Consider the following 17,063-nt stretch of genomic DNA (forward strand, 5'->3'; position numbering starts at 1 on the left):
GTGTCCAACCCACACAGGTGCAGGGCTTGTTATAGTGTGTAAGAACACTCTCTCTTGTAAAGAGCCCTGCACTTCTGTCAGCTGGACAAGAGCAGGACAGGTTGTAAACAAGAATGTTCCTATTCACTGACAGAAAGCATAGATCTTGGAGATGGTAAGGAATTGAAACACAAAGTATATTAGAAAGTTGCACAACATTTCATTATACAACGATTCTGATTTATTTACGTAAAAACCCCTAGGACAACTCATCTCCATCTTGTTATGACGACATACACTTACAATACACTTACAATAGATGACGGCCGACTGCAATGCAATTCCTCCTAACTCCCCTCCTATTACTCCCCAAATCCAACATGCCTGATCCTTCATTCCTTGACATCTGCCGGGGGGTCGAGAAACTCCCATACACATCAGATAGCCGGCCGGTCCCGCGAAAATTATAGGTTTGCCCGACTTTCATCTAATATGTATGGGTACTCTTAACTAAATGGGCTGGGGAGAAGAAGTGATGGTGGGGACTTTAGATAAGTAGGCAGTATTATAATATTATAGCATTCGGCCAGGTACTGCCCATAATTGGAAAAAAAAAGAAAAAAGTTAATTGTTCTAAATCCAAAAGTTATTGTAAAAATGTTCTGATAATTCCAAACACATTAATAAAAATAACAACACAAATAACTAATTGTGACAATAATCATGCTAATATTTATTACACTTAGGCATCACGCACACGGCATAGACGGACCCTGTAGAGCAGCGGCACTCTGAGTGCCTACAGTTTTGTATTATGGAGCCATAGGCACTCCCTATGCTTTCATATTGTCCCTCTCTGAGGCTCTTTATTCTCCCCCTCAAAAACGGAGGCACATGTAGGTATGATATGGGCTTATTGTAGTCTATGAATGCCGTATTAGGGCATGACCACACATGGCGGAATTCCTCCGCAACTGTCCGCATCCATGCCGCACAGAATCTGCGTTGCAGATTCTGCTGCGGATCTGCACAAAATGTGCAGTACATTGATGCGGACTAGCTGCTGCGGACTGCGGGAAAAGTGCTTCCCTTCTCCCTATCAGTGCAGGATAGAGAGAAGGGACAGCACTTTCCCTAGTGAAAGTAAACGACTTTCATACTTACCGGCCGTTGTCTTGGTGACGCGTCCCTCTTTCGGCATCCAGCCCGACCTCCCTGGATGACGCGCCAGTCCATGTGACCGCTGCAGCCTGTGCTTGGCCTGTGATTGGCTGCAGCCGTCACTTACACTGAATCGTCATCCTGGGAGGCCGGACTGGAGACAGACCCAGGGAGTTCTCGGTAAGTATGAACTTATATATTTTTTTACAGATACATGTATATTGAGATCGGTAGTCACTGTCCCGGGTGCAGAAACAGTTACTGCCGATCGCTTAACTCTTTCAGCACCCTGGACAGTGACTATTTACTGACGTCTCCTAGCAACGCTCCCGTCATTACGGGAGCCCCATTGACTTCCTCAGTCTGGCTGTAGACCTAGAAATACATAGGTCCAGCCAGAATGAAGAAATGTCAAGTTAAAAAAGCAAGACGCATCCGCAGCACACATGACATGTGCATGACAGCTGCGGACTTCATTGCGGAACTTTGAATCTCCATTGAAGTCAATGGAGAAATTCCGCCATGAGTCCGCCACTGCTCCGCAACAGACAGAGCATGCTGCGGACACCAAATTCCGCTCCGCAGCCTATGCTCCGCAGCGGAATTGTACGCATCGTGTAAACGAACACTGCTAAATTAAAGTGAAAGTCAATGGAGAAACGGCTCCGCTGCGGATTAACGCTGCGGAGTGTCCGCAGCGGAATTTAAGTGAAATTCCGCTATGTGTGAACCCGCCCTTATAGATCTGTACCACTTGGAACAGGTTGCCGTGATATTGGCATGTGCATGAGGCCTTACTCCAGCAGGTTACAGTACATGATAGGATAATAGTATAATGTAAGATCCATTATCATTAGGCGCTGTTATGTGCGCCATTAAAACAGCTACTGAATTGGAAAGCTTTAGACTATTCACTAATATCCTATATCAATCTATACCCTACAGATAATATGCTATGCTCTAATCGCCATACTGCATTGTCTCTTACTGAGTAATTTGTGTCTGGTGCTATTCTCAGGGTGCAGGACAATGTATGTTCCTATTTACCAGCCACAGACTTTGCAGAACCCTCATAATGGACCAGCAGCGACATTGATCAGCCCTCGCACCCATGGTCTCTGACTCACCCAATACATCTTTAGTTGGACATAGGGTAGAACTGAAAAAGACTGTAGTGACATAACCTCATCATTGCAGGGGTGGTCTTTGGACTCCAGTGGGTGTATGTGAGTGAGCCCTATAAGGTAGAGGTTGGCCTGGCAGATGGGTGTGACAGACACTGAGAAGATATAAAGCTGGGTATATTGGCTGACATGGGCCATAAAATTACTCACACAAGTTTCACAAAGCAAGTTCATCAAATAGCTGGATAACCTCAGCACTTAATTTTACACAGCTGGAATCTGCCAAGTCCAACATCTCATCTCCACTCAGTGAGTAGAACAGCAGAGACTTTGCTGCATTTACTTTCTTTGCCTGTGATGTTTAACGTTGTCAATGTTAATTAATAGTCACAATATTTTTTAGGGTCTGTATAGTAGTTTTTGCCTCTGAGCGGTCATTGGTTAGTACTAGTTACAGGGAGGTTCTCCTATTCCCAGAAAGCCATTGATTATACTTAATCGTTTGCGTTTTTAATAGAAATTTGACCTGTACTATTTTTCAGAGCTTGGACTTTGACATTTTTTTTTCACTATTTTTTATTTTATTTTACGAAAAATGTCTATTTTTTCTCTTTTAGGACTTATTGTAATTTCTGGGGAGAATAAAAGTAAAGGGGAAATGTAAATTCATTGTGTCATTTACACTATACTATAGTTTTGTAGCATTCACTGTAAGGTAACCAATAACCTGCAACTGTGCCATAAATCATTGCGAATGCAAATTTGATACAAATAAGGCCTTGAAAAAACGGTGATGATACCAGATCCCCTTGTGTAGAACAAAAGGAGAACATGTCCAAAGAAAGGGCTTTCATTTACTCTACTGGGATCCGTTCTCATTTTTGGTTTTAAAATAACCCAAAAACTAAAAAGTCAAGAAAAATTGGTAACGTAGCTGTGAAACACAGTGTGTACTAGCCCTTTAAGACATATGCCACCAAGCAGATAGTGTCAAGGCATGTATCAGATGTCCTAATAACAGTAGGCTATTGGCTGTCATTGCAAAAGATTGAGGCGTCCATAAGAAAGCCTGCCCTGTGTGTGGCTGATTAGCTGAGAAGAATCATGTGATCAGCACCGCACCTTCCATGTACAGGATATCCTCTAATTTAAAGAGACTGTAGCTTCTAGCCTGCCTGAATGCCCCCCCCCCCCCTTGCCGCTACGGTAAGCGGAAAAAAACAGTATATATGATAATACATTGCAATCCGTCTGCACACCGTAACCACATTTTAAATAAGTCTGGAACCCATTTAAAAACAATTTGACACCAAATTACTTAAATGTAACAAAATGAATCTAAAGAAATCTGTAACAATACAACATAGCACAAGATAATGTCCATTTATTAGCAGCGGCCGTTAAGCTACACGCAAAAGAAATGATAATAACTGGATGTTTTTGTAGCAACACGATTCCTTGAAATGCCTCTTAGTGGAAGCTGTAGGGCTTCAGATGTAAATCTTCCCCAGGAGAGGAGTGAGGTTCAATGGATGGCAAATAGATGAAGTAAAGAATCAGGAAAGGGCATGACATCGCTGCATCCTCTCTAGGTATTGGTTTACATATTACACCATGAAAGCTGCAAGGTTACATTACAGTATGTGCAAGTTTACATTCCAACCACCACGTGCTCTCAGTTCAGTTTAGTCTTAGAGGCAATTTATAGATACAAATAGGAACACCTTCCACTTTTAGCAATTATTTATTATGTCACCAACACTAAAATAGATAGTATCTATCTATCTATCTATCTATCTATCTATCTATCTATCTATCTATCTATCTATCTATCTATCTATCTATCTATCTATCTCATAACTATCTATCTATCTATCTATCTATCTATCTATCTATCTATCTATCTATCTATCTATCTATCTATCTATCTATCTATCTATCTATCTCATAACTATCTATCTATCTATCTATCTATCTATCTATCTATCTATCTATCTATCTATCTATCTATCTATCTATCTATCTATCTATCTATCTCCTATCTATCTATCTATCTATCTATCTATCTATCTATCTATCTATCTATCTATCTATCTATCTATCTATCTATCTATCTATCTATCTCCTATCTATCTATCTATCTATCTATCTATCTATCTATCTATCTATCTATCTATCTATCTATCTATCTATCTATCTATCTATCTATCTATCTATTCTTCTAAATGTGCCTGGTACCATCCTCTGTCATACAGCACATAACGAGGAACAGCACTTAAAAGGGTTTTCCCATGAGAGACATTTATGACATATCCACAAAATATGTCATAAATGTCAGACAGATGCTGGTCCCACCTATCTCTAGAACGGGGCCCCCAAAACCCTGTTCTACCTTTTTCTGCATCCTCTGCCATGCCGGCCACTTCTTGACTATATGGTCAGGAGTTACGAAGACAACGTAGCTCGCTTAGCTACGCTGTTTCCGTAACTCCCATAGTAGTGAATGGCGGTTACAGAAGCAGCGTAGGATGCGAGCTATGCTGTTTCCATAACTACCATTCAGTTCCATGGGACTTATGGAAAAAGCGCTCAGCAACTTACGCTGTTTCCTAATTCATGTTGGGAATTCACCTGCTTCTTCCGCAACACAGAGCGGCAGAACAGGGTTTAGGGGGCCCCGTCCTAGAGATAGATGAGGGTCCCAGAGGTGGCACCCGCATCTATCTGACATTTATGACATATTCTGTGGATATCCTCAGAAAATGCGTGTTTGAACAGCAGCACACGTCTCCCAAATTTAAATCAATATGTTCTTTTATTGGTGAAACATCCAGTAAAAAATGGCAACGTTTCGACTTGTGACAAGTGGAGGGTCTTTCTCAAGCCAAGGCTCGAGAAAGACCCTCCACTTGTCACCGGTCGAAACGTTGCCATTTCTTACTGGATGTTTGACCAATAAAAGAACATATTGATTGAAATTTGGGAGACGTGTGCTGCTGTTCAAACACGCATTTTCTGAGGATTACATTACGTCAGACTGGGTTTGTCTGATCTTACAGCGTGTCACCGCTCCTGACATCGGGATTTGTGCTGTTTCGAATATTTTATTTTTTGGATTATATCCTGTGGATGTGTCATAAATGTCTCTCATGGGAAAACCCCTTTAAATTAGTTAGACCAAGGCTTAGGCTCACTACAGACTATAGGACCCCAGTATATGCTATACATGATTAAAGCAATGGCATAGGTATGGGGTTGCAGATGTAGTAGTAGTAGCAGCAACTGAGCCTCTGCTCCTAGGGACGGTGGGTCACCAGTGGTAAGTAAGAGAACAGCGGCACTGTATGGAGATGCAGTGACTTATCCTCCTAATTGCTCAGTGACAAATCCTATATATAGTTAATTCTTAATTGAGTGTGATATAATAAAGTGTGGCAGAACGCGAAACGATCATCTGGTAAGTGCAGGCTTAGGTATAGCTTTAGCACTAAGGCCAAAGAGCTTCAAGCTTCACCTCTGTATTTGAGATTGATTCATAATTTCCAACACTGATTTATAGGAGAAGTGGCACCTTCTGTTTATGCCATTTAGGAATACTTAGAAGTAAGTTAGTTCTACATCAATCAATACTGCTCCTGGGCGGATGCACCTGACAACAGGACTCTCTCCAGTCTTCCATATGGATAATGGACAAATTAGAAATGTATATTATTGACTGGAGCACCGAATAGGGGCATGGTTTACTATAATCATTTGTAGCTAATAACCAGGGCAATCAGGGACCCAGGCAAAAGTACCCTCTTGGCTATTGATCAGAGACACCACCACATAAATAATGCCATTTAGTGCCCATTTAATCAGCCATGCAGCAGCCAGATACAGTGTCACATAGCGTCCAGATACATAGTTTTATACACCATACAGATCATTTTCTACAATGTCAAGATAAATATGGCATACAGTGCCCAGATAAATCAGGGCAACCGAAAGTTTTTTTGGGCCCCCTTACAAGACAAACTTTTGCATTCTTGGTAGTCTAATTGGGGTTAAGGGGTTAAAATAATATCCCTTATAGTCTAGGGTAGTTAAGAGGTTTACGATCACCACCCTGGTGGTTTACAGAAGTGAAGGGGTTAATACTAACATCCCCGGTGTTCTAGGCTACTGAAGGTATTGAAAGAGGTGATACAAACATTCCTAGCGTTCTGGGATAGTGAAGGGGTCAACACAAGCATCCCTGGTAGTCTAGGGTATTGAAGGTGTCAATGGAAACTTCTCTGGTGGTATAGCACAAGAAGGGGTTAATGTCAGAATCTCTCCTAGTCTGGGGCAGTGAACCGGGCCATTATTTTATTCCTGGTGTCTAGCGGGTTCTCACTTCTCCTGGCTGAGTTGATCCTTGAAAGGATCGTGTTCAACTTCCTTTTCCTTTCTTGCCTTGATCATAGAGATCAGTGCAGGTCAGGGAATAGAGATGACTATGCGGTTGTCATTTAATAGCCACTGGGTTGTCTTTATTATCGCACAGAGGGCTCTCCATGATCACTAAGGGGGGGGGGTTCAGGAAGTCTAGTTTTAGAAAAGGAATGGTAGTGGTGGGGGAGTTAGATATTGAATCAGGGTAAGGAGGCAATCAGTAATATATAACTGGTATAATGCATGTGACGTTACATAGTTACTGTTCCTGCATAGAATTGATTTATTTGCAAATGGTCCCTTGAAAAGTGCTTAACATTCTTCAGAAGTTTTATAGAACCTGTCTGGTCAGTGAGGTCCAGAAACAAATGAAATATTATCTACTCATTTTTATGTGATGAGAGAAGCATCTGACACAACACATTAGTGGTCTGGGGGTCTGCATACAGAGCTGTCTCCTAAATTCGTAAAAACACCAAGATAAGTCAGGTGTTCCCTAAAATAATAAAAGATATATATATATACTTGCAAGGGTAATTCCATGATTTTTCCTCTGTGAGGTTTTCTAATATTCTGTCCAGCAGTAACCTTATCAAGAGAGATATCCTAGGCCATCAATATCTGATCAGTGGTGGTCCAACTCCTGGCACCCCCACTGATCAGCTGTTTGAAGGGGCCGCAATACTTGTACTAGCGCTGCTAAACACCAACACACTTGTAGTGGCAGTTCACAGTATTACAGCCTTCTCCAATTTATTTGAATAGGAGAGTTGTACCCCTACCAATCAGATATTGGTGGCCTATCCATTCATTTTATATCTCTGGATAACTCCTTTAAAATGTACCTAACTTTTCAGGTGACTTTTCAAAAAGAAACTCATGTGTGTACACGAGGGATAACACTATTTCTGGCCATGATATGACTTGTATTTTGCATTATTTAGCAGCTTTCCCCTCTGCAAGCTTGATCTAGAATTCTCAGTTTTCCCTGATATAGTAGGCTGCACCTAACTGTTATAATTTCTGCCATACTTTGCACAAACCGAGAAAACGAGAAGTAAATTGTAGGAAAAAGGGATGGGGGATAAGAAAAAAGGGCAGCGGTTTTTTCTTTAACCCCCAGAGAAAAAGAGAATCCTGCTCTATTATCTCTATCTATCATAGATACATAGAAGCTGCAGCAGCATGGAGGACATTGTACAGTAGTAATGAGCAGTGTAGCTGAGAATCCAGCACTGGGGTGAAATATAAATCTTACTAGAAAGCTGCTGCAGTGTCTCTGTATGACTCTCTGCCTCTCTCTCACTCTGCTCCCTACTCCCCCTCCTCTTTCCTTAGACTTCTATGGACATCTGTAACCTCCCTCCCTCAGTGAGCTGATGGCCTGTTTAGTTTTGAAGAGATCTAAAAAGTACTAAATTCAGACTAAGTGAACACTTAGGAGAGTGTGAGGAAAGGAGCCTGAGAAGTAGAGAAAGATGTGTTTTTCTCTATTAAGATACATTATAAAGGTTCTTATATTTGCTTCCACTATTGAAAGTTCGTGACAATTTAAAGAGATTGTCTAGGATTAGAAAAACATGCCTGCTTTCTTCCAAAAACAGCGCCAGATCTGTCAACACGTTGTGTGGTATATAAGCTCAGTTCTATTTACTTCTATGAAGTCGTATTGCAATACCAGACACAACCCATGGACATGTGTGGCGCTGTTGCTGAAGTATTGATGGCACTAAGTTGATGGTGGGTGCTTGAGTATGGTCCCAACACCATAGATGCATTGAAAAGAGCGCATGTAACATGCAGCAATAGCCGATATTCTGTAGCGCCAATCGTTTTTCTCACTCTGCGGCAATTGTGTTTGACAAAGGTCCGAATTGTTAGGACCGGGACGTCACACTGGATTGCCTACATAATAAAACATATAAGCATAACATTATTGGAATGCGGAGTTCTTTTCTGTGCATGTGTGGCACTGTGTCTAGAAGAACGCAGCCATGTCATTCTAATTCTGGACAACCTCTTTAATTGAATAGATTCTGGATATACAGTCACTAATGGAATCATTACAGTCACTATAGACATGTGAATCTGCATTATAGGTACATTACCCACCCCATCCTCTGTCCCTCTTTCATATTCAACTACCTATGTCACAGTAGTTTTGGCAGTTTTCTGCAGTGATAGATAGATAGATAGATAGATAGATAGATAGATAGATAGATAGATAGATAGATAGATAGATAGATAGATAGATAGATAGATAGATAGATAGATAGATAGATAGATAGATAGATGGATGAATGGGTATAAGATTGATGGATAGATAGATAGAAGATTGATTGATATACAAATTGAATGTCATGTTTTCCATAGGGATCAATGATATATTATGTCTCTCCTTTTAGTATTCGTCTTCCTCGTATATTACATCTTGTCTGCAGTGTTTAGACTTCGCGCTGTATAAACCTCAGGGGTTCAATGTAATAATTCTATGTCCGCAGTCAGTGACTTTCTTTCCTCTTGGAATAATGAGACATAAACATAAATGATGCGATTCTTTTTCTGCAGCCGCCATGCATTTTCTAACAGACCTCACCAAACTTGGACTCATCCTGTGTGGAGTGTCGCTCTTTTCAGGATATGAAGGAAAACCTGTGACGTGAGTGTTCTGTGGTTTTTCGTAAAAGCTTTGAATCTGTTTTATGGAAGTAATAGAAACAGTACATTACACATGACAAAGATCACTATCATAGTCATACAGGGATCACTATCATAGCCGTACAAGGATCACTATCATAGCTGTACAAGGATCACTATCATAGTCATACAGGGATCACTATCATAGCCGTACAAGGATCACTGTCATAGCCGTACAAGGATCACTATCATAGCTGTACAAGGATCACTATCATAGCCGTACAAGGATCACTATCATAGCTGTACAATGATCACTATCATAGCTGTACTATGATCACTATCATAGCTGTACTATGATCACTATCATAGCTGTACAAGGATCACTATCATACAGTGATCACTATCATAGCCGTAAAAGGATCACTATCATAGCTGTACAAGGATCACTATCATAGCTGTACTATGATCACTATCATAGCCATACAAGGATCACTATCATAGCTGTACTATGATCACTATCATAGCCGTACAAGGATCACTATCATAGCTGTACAAGGATCACTATCATAGCTGTACTATGATCACTATCATAGCCGTACAAGGATCACTATCATAGCTGTACTATGATCACTATTATAGCCGTACAAGGATCACTATCATAGCTGTACTATGATCACTATCATAGCCGTACAAGGATTACTATCATAGCTGTACAAGGATCACTATCATAGCTGTACTATGATCACTATCATAGCTGTACAAGGATCACTATCATAGTCATACAGGGATCACTATTATAGCTGTACAAGGATCACTATCATAGCTGTACAAGGATCACTATCATAGCTGTACTATGATCATTATCATAGCTGTACAAGGATCACTATCATAGTCATACAGGGATCACTATCATAGCCGTACAAGGATCACTATCATAGCTTTACAAGGATCACTATCATAGCCGTACAAGGATCACTGTCATAGCCGTATAGGGATCACTATTGTAGCTGTGCAATGATCATTATCATAGTCATACAGGGATCACTATCATAGCTGTACAAGTATCACTATCATAGTCATACAGGGATCAGTATCATAGCCGTACAAGGATCACTATCATAGCCGTACAAGGATCACTATCATAGCCGTACAAGGATCACTATCATAGTCATACAGGGATCAGTATCATAGCAGTACAAGGATCACTATCATAGCCGTACAAGGATCACTATCATAGCCGTAAAAGGATCACTATCATAGCTGTTCAAGGATCACTATCATAATTATACAGGGATCACTATCATAGCTGTTCAAGGATCACTATCATAGTCATACAGGGATCACTATCATAGCCGTACAAGGATAACTATCATAGCCGTACAAGGATCACTATCATAGCCGTACAAGGATCACTATCATAATCATACAGTGATCACTATTGTAGCTGTACAAGGATCACTATCATAGTCATACAGGGATCACTAGCATAGCCGTACAAGGATCACTATCATAGCTGTACAAGGATCACTATTATAGATGTACAATGATCACTATCATAGCCGTATAGGAATCACTATTGTAGTTGTACAATGATCATTATCATAGTCATACAGGGATCACTATCATAGCTGTACAAGGATCACTATCATAGTCATACAGGGATCACTATCATAGCCGTACAAGTATCACTATCATAGTCATACAGGGATCACTATCATAGCCGTACAAGGATCACTATCATAGCCGTACAAGGATCACTATCATAGCTGTACAAGGATCACTATCATAGTCATACAGGGATCACTATCATAGCCGTACAAGTATCACTATCATAGTCATACAGGGATCACTATCATAGCCGTACAAGGATCACTATCATAGCCGTACAAGGGTCACTATCATAGCTGTACAAGGATCACTATCATAGTCATAAAGGGATCACTATCATAGCTGTACAAGGATCACTATCATAGTTATACAGGGATCACTATCATAGCCGTACAAGGATCACTATCATAGCTGTACAAGGATCACTATCATAGCTGTACTATGATCATTATCATAGCTGTACAAGGATCACTATCATAGTCATACAGGGATCACTATCATAGCCGTACAAGGATCACTATCATAGCTTTACAAGGATCACTATCATAGCCGTACAAGGATCACTGTCATAGCCGTATAGGGATCACTATTGTAGCTGTACAATGATCATTATCATAGTCATACAGGGATCACTATCATAGCTGTACAAGTATCACTATCATAGTCATACAGGGATCAGTATCATAGCCGTACAAGGATCACTATCATAGCCGTACAAGGATCACTATCATAGCTGTACAAGGATCACTATCATAGTCATACAGGGATCACTATCATAGCCGTACAAGGATCACTATCATAGCCGTACAAGGATCACTATCATAGCCGTAAAAGGATCACTATCATAGCTGTTCAAGGATCACTATCATAATCATACAGGGATCACTATCATAGCTGTTCAAGGATCACTATCATAGTCATACAGGGATCACTATCATAGCCGTACAAGGATAACTATCATAGCCGTACAAGGATCACTATAATAGCCGTACAAGGATCACTATCATAATCATACAGTGATCACTATTGTAGCTGTACAAGGATCACTATCATAGTCATACAGGGATCACTAGCATAGCCGTACAAGGATCACTATCATAGCTGTACAAGGATCACTATTATAGATGTACAATGATCACTATCATAGCCGTATAGGAATCACTATTGTAGTTGTACAATGATCATTATCATAGTCATACAGGGATCACTATCATAGCTGTACAAGGATCACTATCATAGTCATACAGGGATCACTATCATAGCCGTACAAGTATCACTATCATAGTCATACAGGGATCACTATCATAGCCGTACAAGGATCACTATCATAGCCGTACAAGGATCACTATCATAGCTGTACAAGGATCACTATCATAGTCATACAGGGATCACTATCATAGCCGTACAAGTATCACTATCATAGTCATACAGGGATCACTATCATAGCCGTACAAGGATCACTATCATAGCCATACAAGGGTCACTATCATAGCTGTACAAGGATCACTATCATAGTCATAAAGGGATCACTATCATAGCTGTACAAGGATCACTATCATAGTTATACAGGGATCACTATCATAGCCGTACAAGGATCACTATCGTAGCTGTACAAGGATCACTATCATAGCTGTACAAGGATCACTATCATAGTCATACAGGGATCACTATCATAGCTGTACAAGGATCACTATCATAGCTGTACAAGGATCACTATCATAGCTGTATAAGGATCACTATCATAGCTGTACAAGGATCACTATCATAGCTGTACAAGGATCACTATCATAGCTGTATAAAGATCACTATCATAGCTGTACAAGGATCACTATCATAGCTGTACAAGGATCACTATCATAGCCGTACAAGGATGATTATCATAGCCGTACAAGGAACACTATCATAGCTGTACAAGGATCACTATCATAGCCGTACAAGGATCACTATCATAGCCGTACAAGGATCACTATCATAGCTGTACAAGGATCACTATCATAGTCATACAGGATCACTATCATAGCTGTACAGGGATCACTATCATAATCATACAGGGATCACTATTGTAGCTGTACAAGGATCACTATCATAGCCGTACAAGGATCACTATCATAGCTGTACAAGGATCACTATCATAGCTGTATAAAGATCACTATCATAGCTGTACAAGGATCACTATCATAGCTGTACAAGGATCACTATCATAGCCGTACAAGGATGATTATCATAGCCATACAAGGAACACTATCATAGCTGTACAAGGATCACTATCATAGCCGTACAAGGATCACTATCATAGCCGTACAAGGATCACTATCGTAGCTGTACAAGGATCACTATCATAGTCATACAGGATCACTATCATAGCTGTACAGGGATCACTATCATAATCATACAGGGATCACTATTGTAGCTGTACAAGGATCACTATCATAGCCGTACAAGGATCACTATCATAGCTGTACAAGGATCACTATCATAATCATACAGGAATCACTATTGTAGCTGTACAAGGATCACTATCATAGCCGTACAAGGATCACTATCATAGCTGTACAAGGATCACTATCATAACCATACAGGAATCACTATTGTAGCTGTACAAGGATCACTATCATAGCCGTACAAGGATCACTATCATAGCTGTACAAGGATCACTATCATAGCCGTACAAGGATCACTATCATAGCTGTACAAGGATCACTATCATAATCATACAGTGATCACTATTGTAACTGTACAGGGATCACTATTGTAACTGTACAGGGATCACTATTGTAACTGTACTGGGATCACTATTGTAACTGTACTGGGATCACTATTGTAACTGTACAGGGATCACTATTGTAACTGTACTGGGATCACTATTGTAACTGTACAGGGATCACTATTGTAACTGCACAGGGATCACTATTATAGCTGTACAAGGATCACTATATTAGCCGTACACAGCAGAGCTGACAGGTCCACCCTAAAGGGGGTTTTACACAGGGCGATTATCGGGCAGACAAGGTTTCATAGAACGCTCGTTGCTGATTATTGCCCTGTGTAAACAGGAGAGCGTTCAGCAGATGAACGAGCAAACGCTCGATCATCCGCTGATCGTATAATTTTTAAAAAGTGAAATATTATCGTTGTCGGCAGCACATCTTGGTGTGTAAACAGGGAGACGCGCTGCCGACATGATAATAAATATGGGGACGAGCGATCTGAGTAACGACCGTTTGTCCCCATCCATAGCTTCCTGTGACAGGAGCAAACGAGCGCCGATCAACCAATTAATGGCCGGTGTGATAGGGCCATATGAGCTGCAATCAAAATATTTTTGGGTATCCTAATAGTTACCCAGGATTGAAATTCACTTTGCTCAATGAGATTATGCAGATTGTGTTCTCCAACCTGTGGCTCTTTTGTTCTTGCAAAACTACAACTCCCAGCATGCCCTGTCAGCCTACAGATGACAAAGCATGCCAGGAGTTGTAGTTTCTCAATAACTAGAGAGCCACAAGTTGGAGACCACTTGTATAGATTTTGAAGTCTTTGTGTTACTTATGCTGCAACGAAAGGAGTTCTCTACTAAAAAGAAATGTGTCATCCAGTCTTGTGTTAATAAAGCTTAAACTTTCTAATAGACTTTGCTTTTTAATTACTTGCCATTTTTAAGATTAACCAGTTGGTTACAATGTATCGATGTAGGTAAGGAATCCTGGACAGGAGAAAGTTTTGTGCTGCTGCTGTTTAGACATTTACCTACAGTGATACATTGTATCAGTGGTTGGTTTTTAGCCTCTAATTTTTTTAACAACCCCCTAATGCTGTAATTATAGGTGGAAGCTAATTGTATCCATGTCTAAATACATTTAGGGAAGATGCAACCAGTCTGTGGTCTGCACCCTGCAGCTCTTCACCTGTCTCCTATGGGGGCATGCTGGGAGTTGTATTTTCACAATAGTTGGAGAGTTGCAGGTTGCAGTCCATTGTTTTATTGTCCGTTACCGCAATACTCCGATATGGGTGAATTGGCATACAATTAATTTTTTGTGTTTATTCCAGGAGACGAGCGGTTAGTGAGATGCAGCTTATGCACAATTATGGAGATTTCAGGCACGCGTTGCAGAGACAGGAATGGCTGCAGCTCAGATTACAGAACCTGCACCCAGCATCTGTCAGCACCCCTCAGGAAGCAACGCCCAAGGCGGCCGAAAGCAAACCTCAGAAACCTCACAAGAAGGACAAGTCAGTGGACAACCGGACCAAGCATCCTGCCAACCAGAACCAGAAAACTAGCGGGAAGAAGTCTCACCGGCACAGTGCAAAACCCAACATAGAGAACTACTTAAAGCCCAAAATTCAGTGATGTCACCTCCAGACTCAGAGTAGAGAAAGGCTCAATATACTGGTAACTATAGAAAAGAGAAATGATGGTAGAGACCAAATCTCACACTTCTGTCATATTGTTTATTCACTTAGCAATATTTAATCCCAAATTGTGGAACATTTGTAAATGCCACCCCTTGTCTGCCCGTAAACGCAATGCCCATTTTAATGCAAAATGTGTATAAACCACTGCTCTTTTGTGATCCAGTTTATGGGATAGTCCCTCGAAAAACAGGACTGTTGGCAAGTATGTGTCTATATGTTTATTTCATTTTTCTCAGAAAGATCTTTTATCTGCATTCCTTGTAGTATGAACTATTACAAAACTATTGGTTCTCATTTATCAAAACTGTCTAACAGAAGGTCTGGCCTTGTCGCCCATAGCAATCAAGCTGTTCAAGAAATGTAAACTGAGCTATGATTGGTTGCTACAGGCAATGTCTTATCACACGGAGATGTCCTACTCAATATATTAATGTAATATCAAATATTTATGATCTGTAACTCGGGATCAGTACAGGATAAGTAATGTAATGTATGTACACAGTGACTCCACCAGCAGAATAGTGAGTGCAGCTCTGGAGTATAAGGGCGGGTTCACACATAGCGGAATTTCACTTAAATTCCGCTGCGGACACTCCGCAGCGTTAATCCGCAGCGGAGCCGTTTCTCCATTGACTTTCACTTTAATTTAGCAGTGTTCGTTTACACGATGCGTACAATTCCGCTGCGGAGCATAGGCTGCGGAGCGGAATTTGGTGTCCGCAGCATGCTCTGTCTGTTGCGGAGCAGTGGCGGACTCATGGCGGAATTTCTCCATTGACTTCAATGGAGATTCAAAGTTCCGCAATGAAGTCCGCAGCTGTCATGCACATGTCATGTGTGCTGCGGATGCGTCTTGCTTTTTTAACTTGACATTTCTTCATTCTGGCTGGACCTATGTATTTCTAGGTCTACAGCCAGACTGAGGAAGTCAATGGGGCTCCCGTAATGACGGGAGCGTTGCTAGGAGACGTCAGTAAATAGTCACTGTCCAGGGTGCTGAAAGAGTTAAGCGATCGGCAGTAACTGTTTCTGCACCCGGGACAGTGACTACCGATCTCAATATACATGTATCTGTAAAAAAATATATAAGTTCATACTTACCGAGAACTCCCTGGGTCTGTCTCCAGTCCGGCCTCCCAGGATGACGATTCAGTGTAAGTGACGGCTGCAGCCAATCACAGGCCAAGCACAGGCTGCAGCGGTCACATGGACTGGCGCGTCATCCAGGGAGGTCGGGCTGGATGCCGAAAGAGGGACGCGTCACCAAGACAACGGCCGGTAAGTATGAAAGTCGTTTACTTTCACTAGGGAAAGTGCTGTCCCTTCTCTCTATCCTGCACTGATAGGGAGAAGGGAAGCACTTTTCCCGCAGTCCGCAGCAGCTAGTCCGCATCAATGTACTGCACATTTTGTGCAGATCCGCAGCAGAATCTGCAACGCAGATTCTGTGCGGCATGGATGCGGACAGTTGCGGAGGAATTCCGCCATGTGTGGTCATGCCCTTATACAGGATCTAACTCAGGATCAGTACAGGATAAGTAATATAATGTATGTACACAGTGACTCCACCAGCAGAATAGTGAGTGCAGCTCTGGGGTATAATACAGGATCTAACTCAGGATCAGTACAGGATAAGTAATATAATGTATGTACACAGTGAATCCACCAGCAGAATAGTGAGTGCAGCTCTGGAGTATAATACAGGATGTAACTCAGGAA

The 17,063-nt window shown here is 41.2% G+C and overlaps 1 protein-coding gene across 1 annotated transcript in view; it reads left to right on the top strand.

The window, feature by feature from the left end:
• Positions 1–15,868, top strand: part of PTH (parathyroid hormone) — an 82,628-nt gene extending 66,760 nt beyond the window's left edge. Inside the window, exons 3-4 of the mRNA XM_075838126.1 lie at positions 9,249–9,339; positions 14,976–15,868. Coding sequence (XP_075694241.1) covers positions 9,249–9,339; positions 14,976–15,279 — 395 coding nt within the window. The 3' untranslated portion in view covers positions 15,280–15,868. The remainder of the gene's footprint in view (positions 1–9,248; positions 9,340–14,975) is intronic.
• Positions 15,869–17,063: the final 1,195 nt, after the last annotated feature.

This window comes from Rhinoderma darwinii, chromosome 9 (genome assembly GCF_050947455.1).
Source record: "Rhinoderma darwinii isolate aRhiDar2 chromosome 9, aRhiDar2.hap1, whole genome shotgun sequence".
In the NCBI taxonomy this organism is placed as follows: domain Eukaryota; kingdom Metazoa; phylum Chordata; class Amphibia; order Anura; family Rhinodermatidae; genus Rhinoderma; species Rhinoderma darwinii.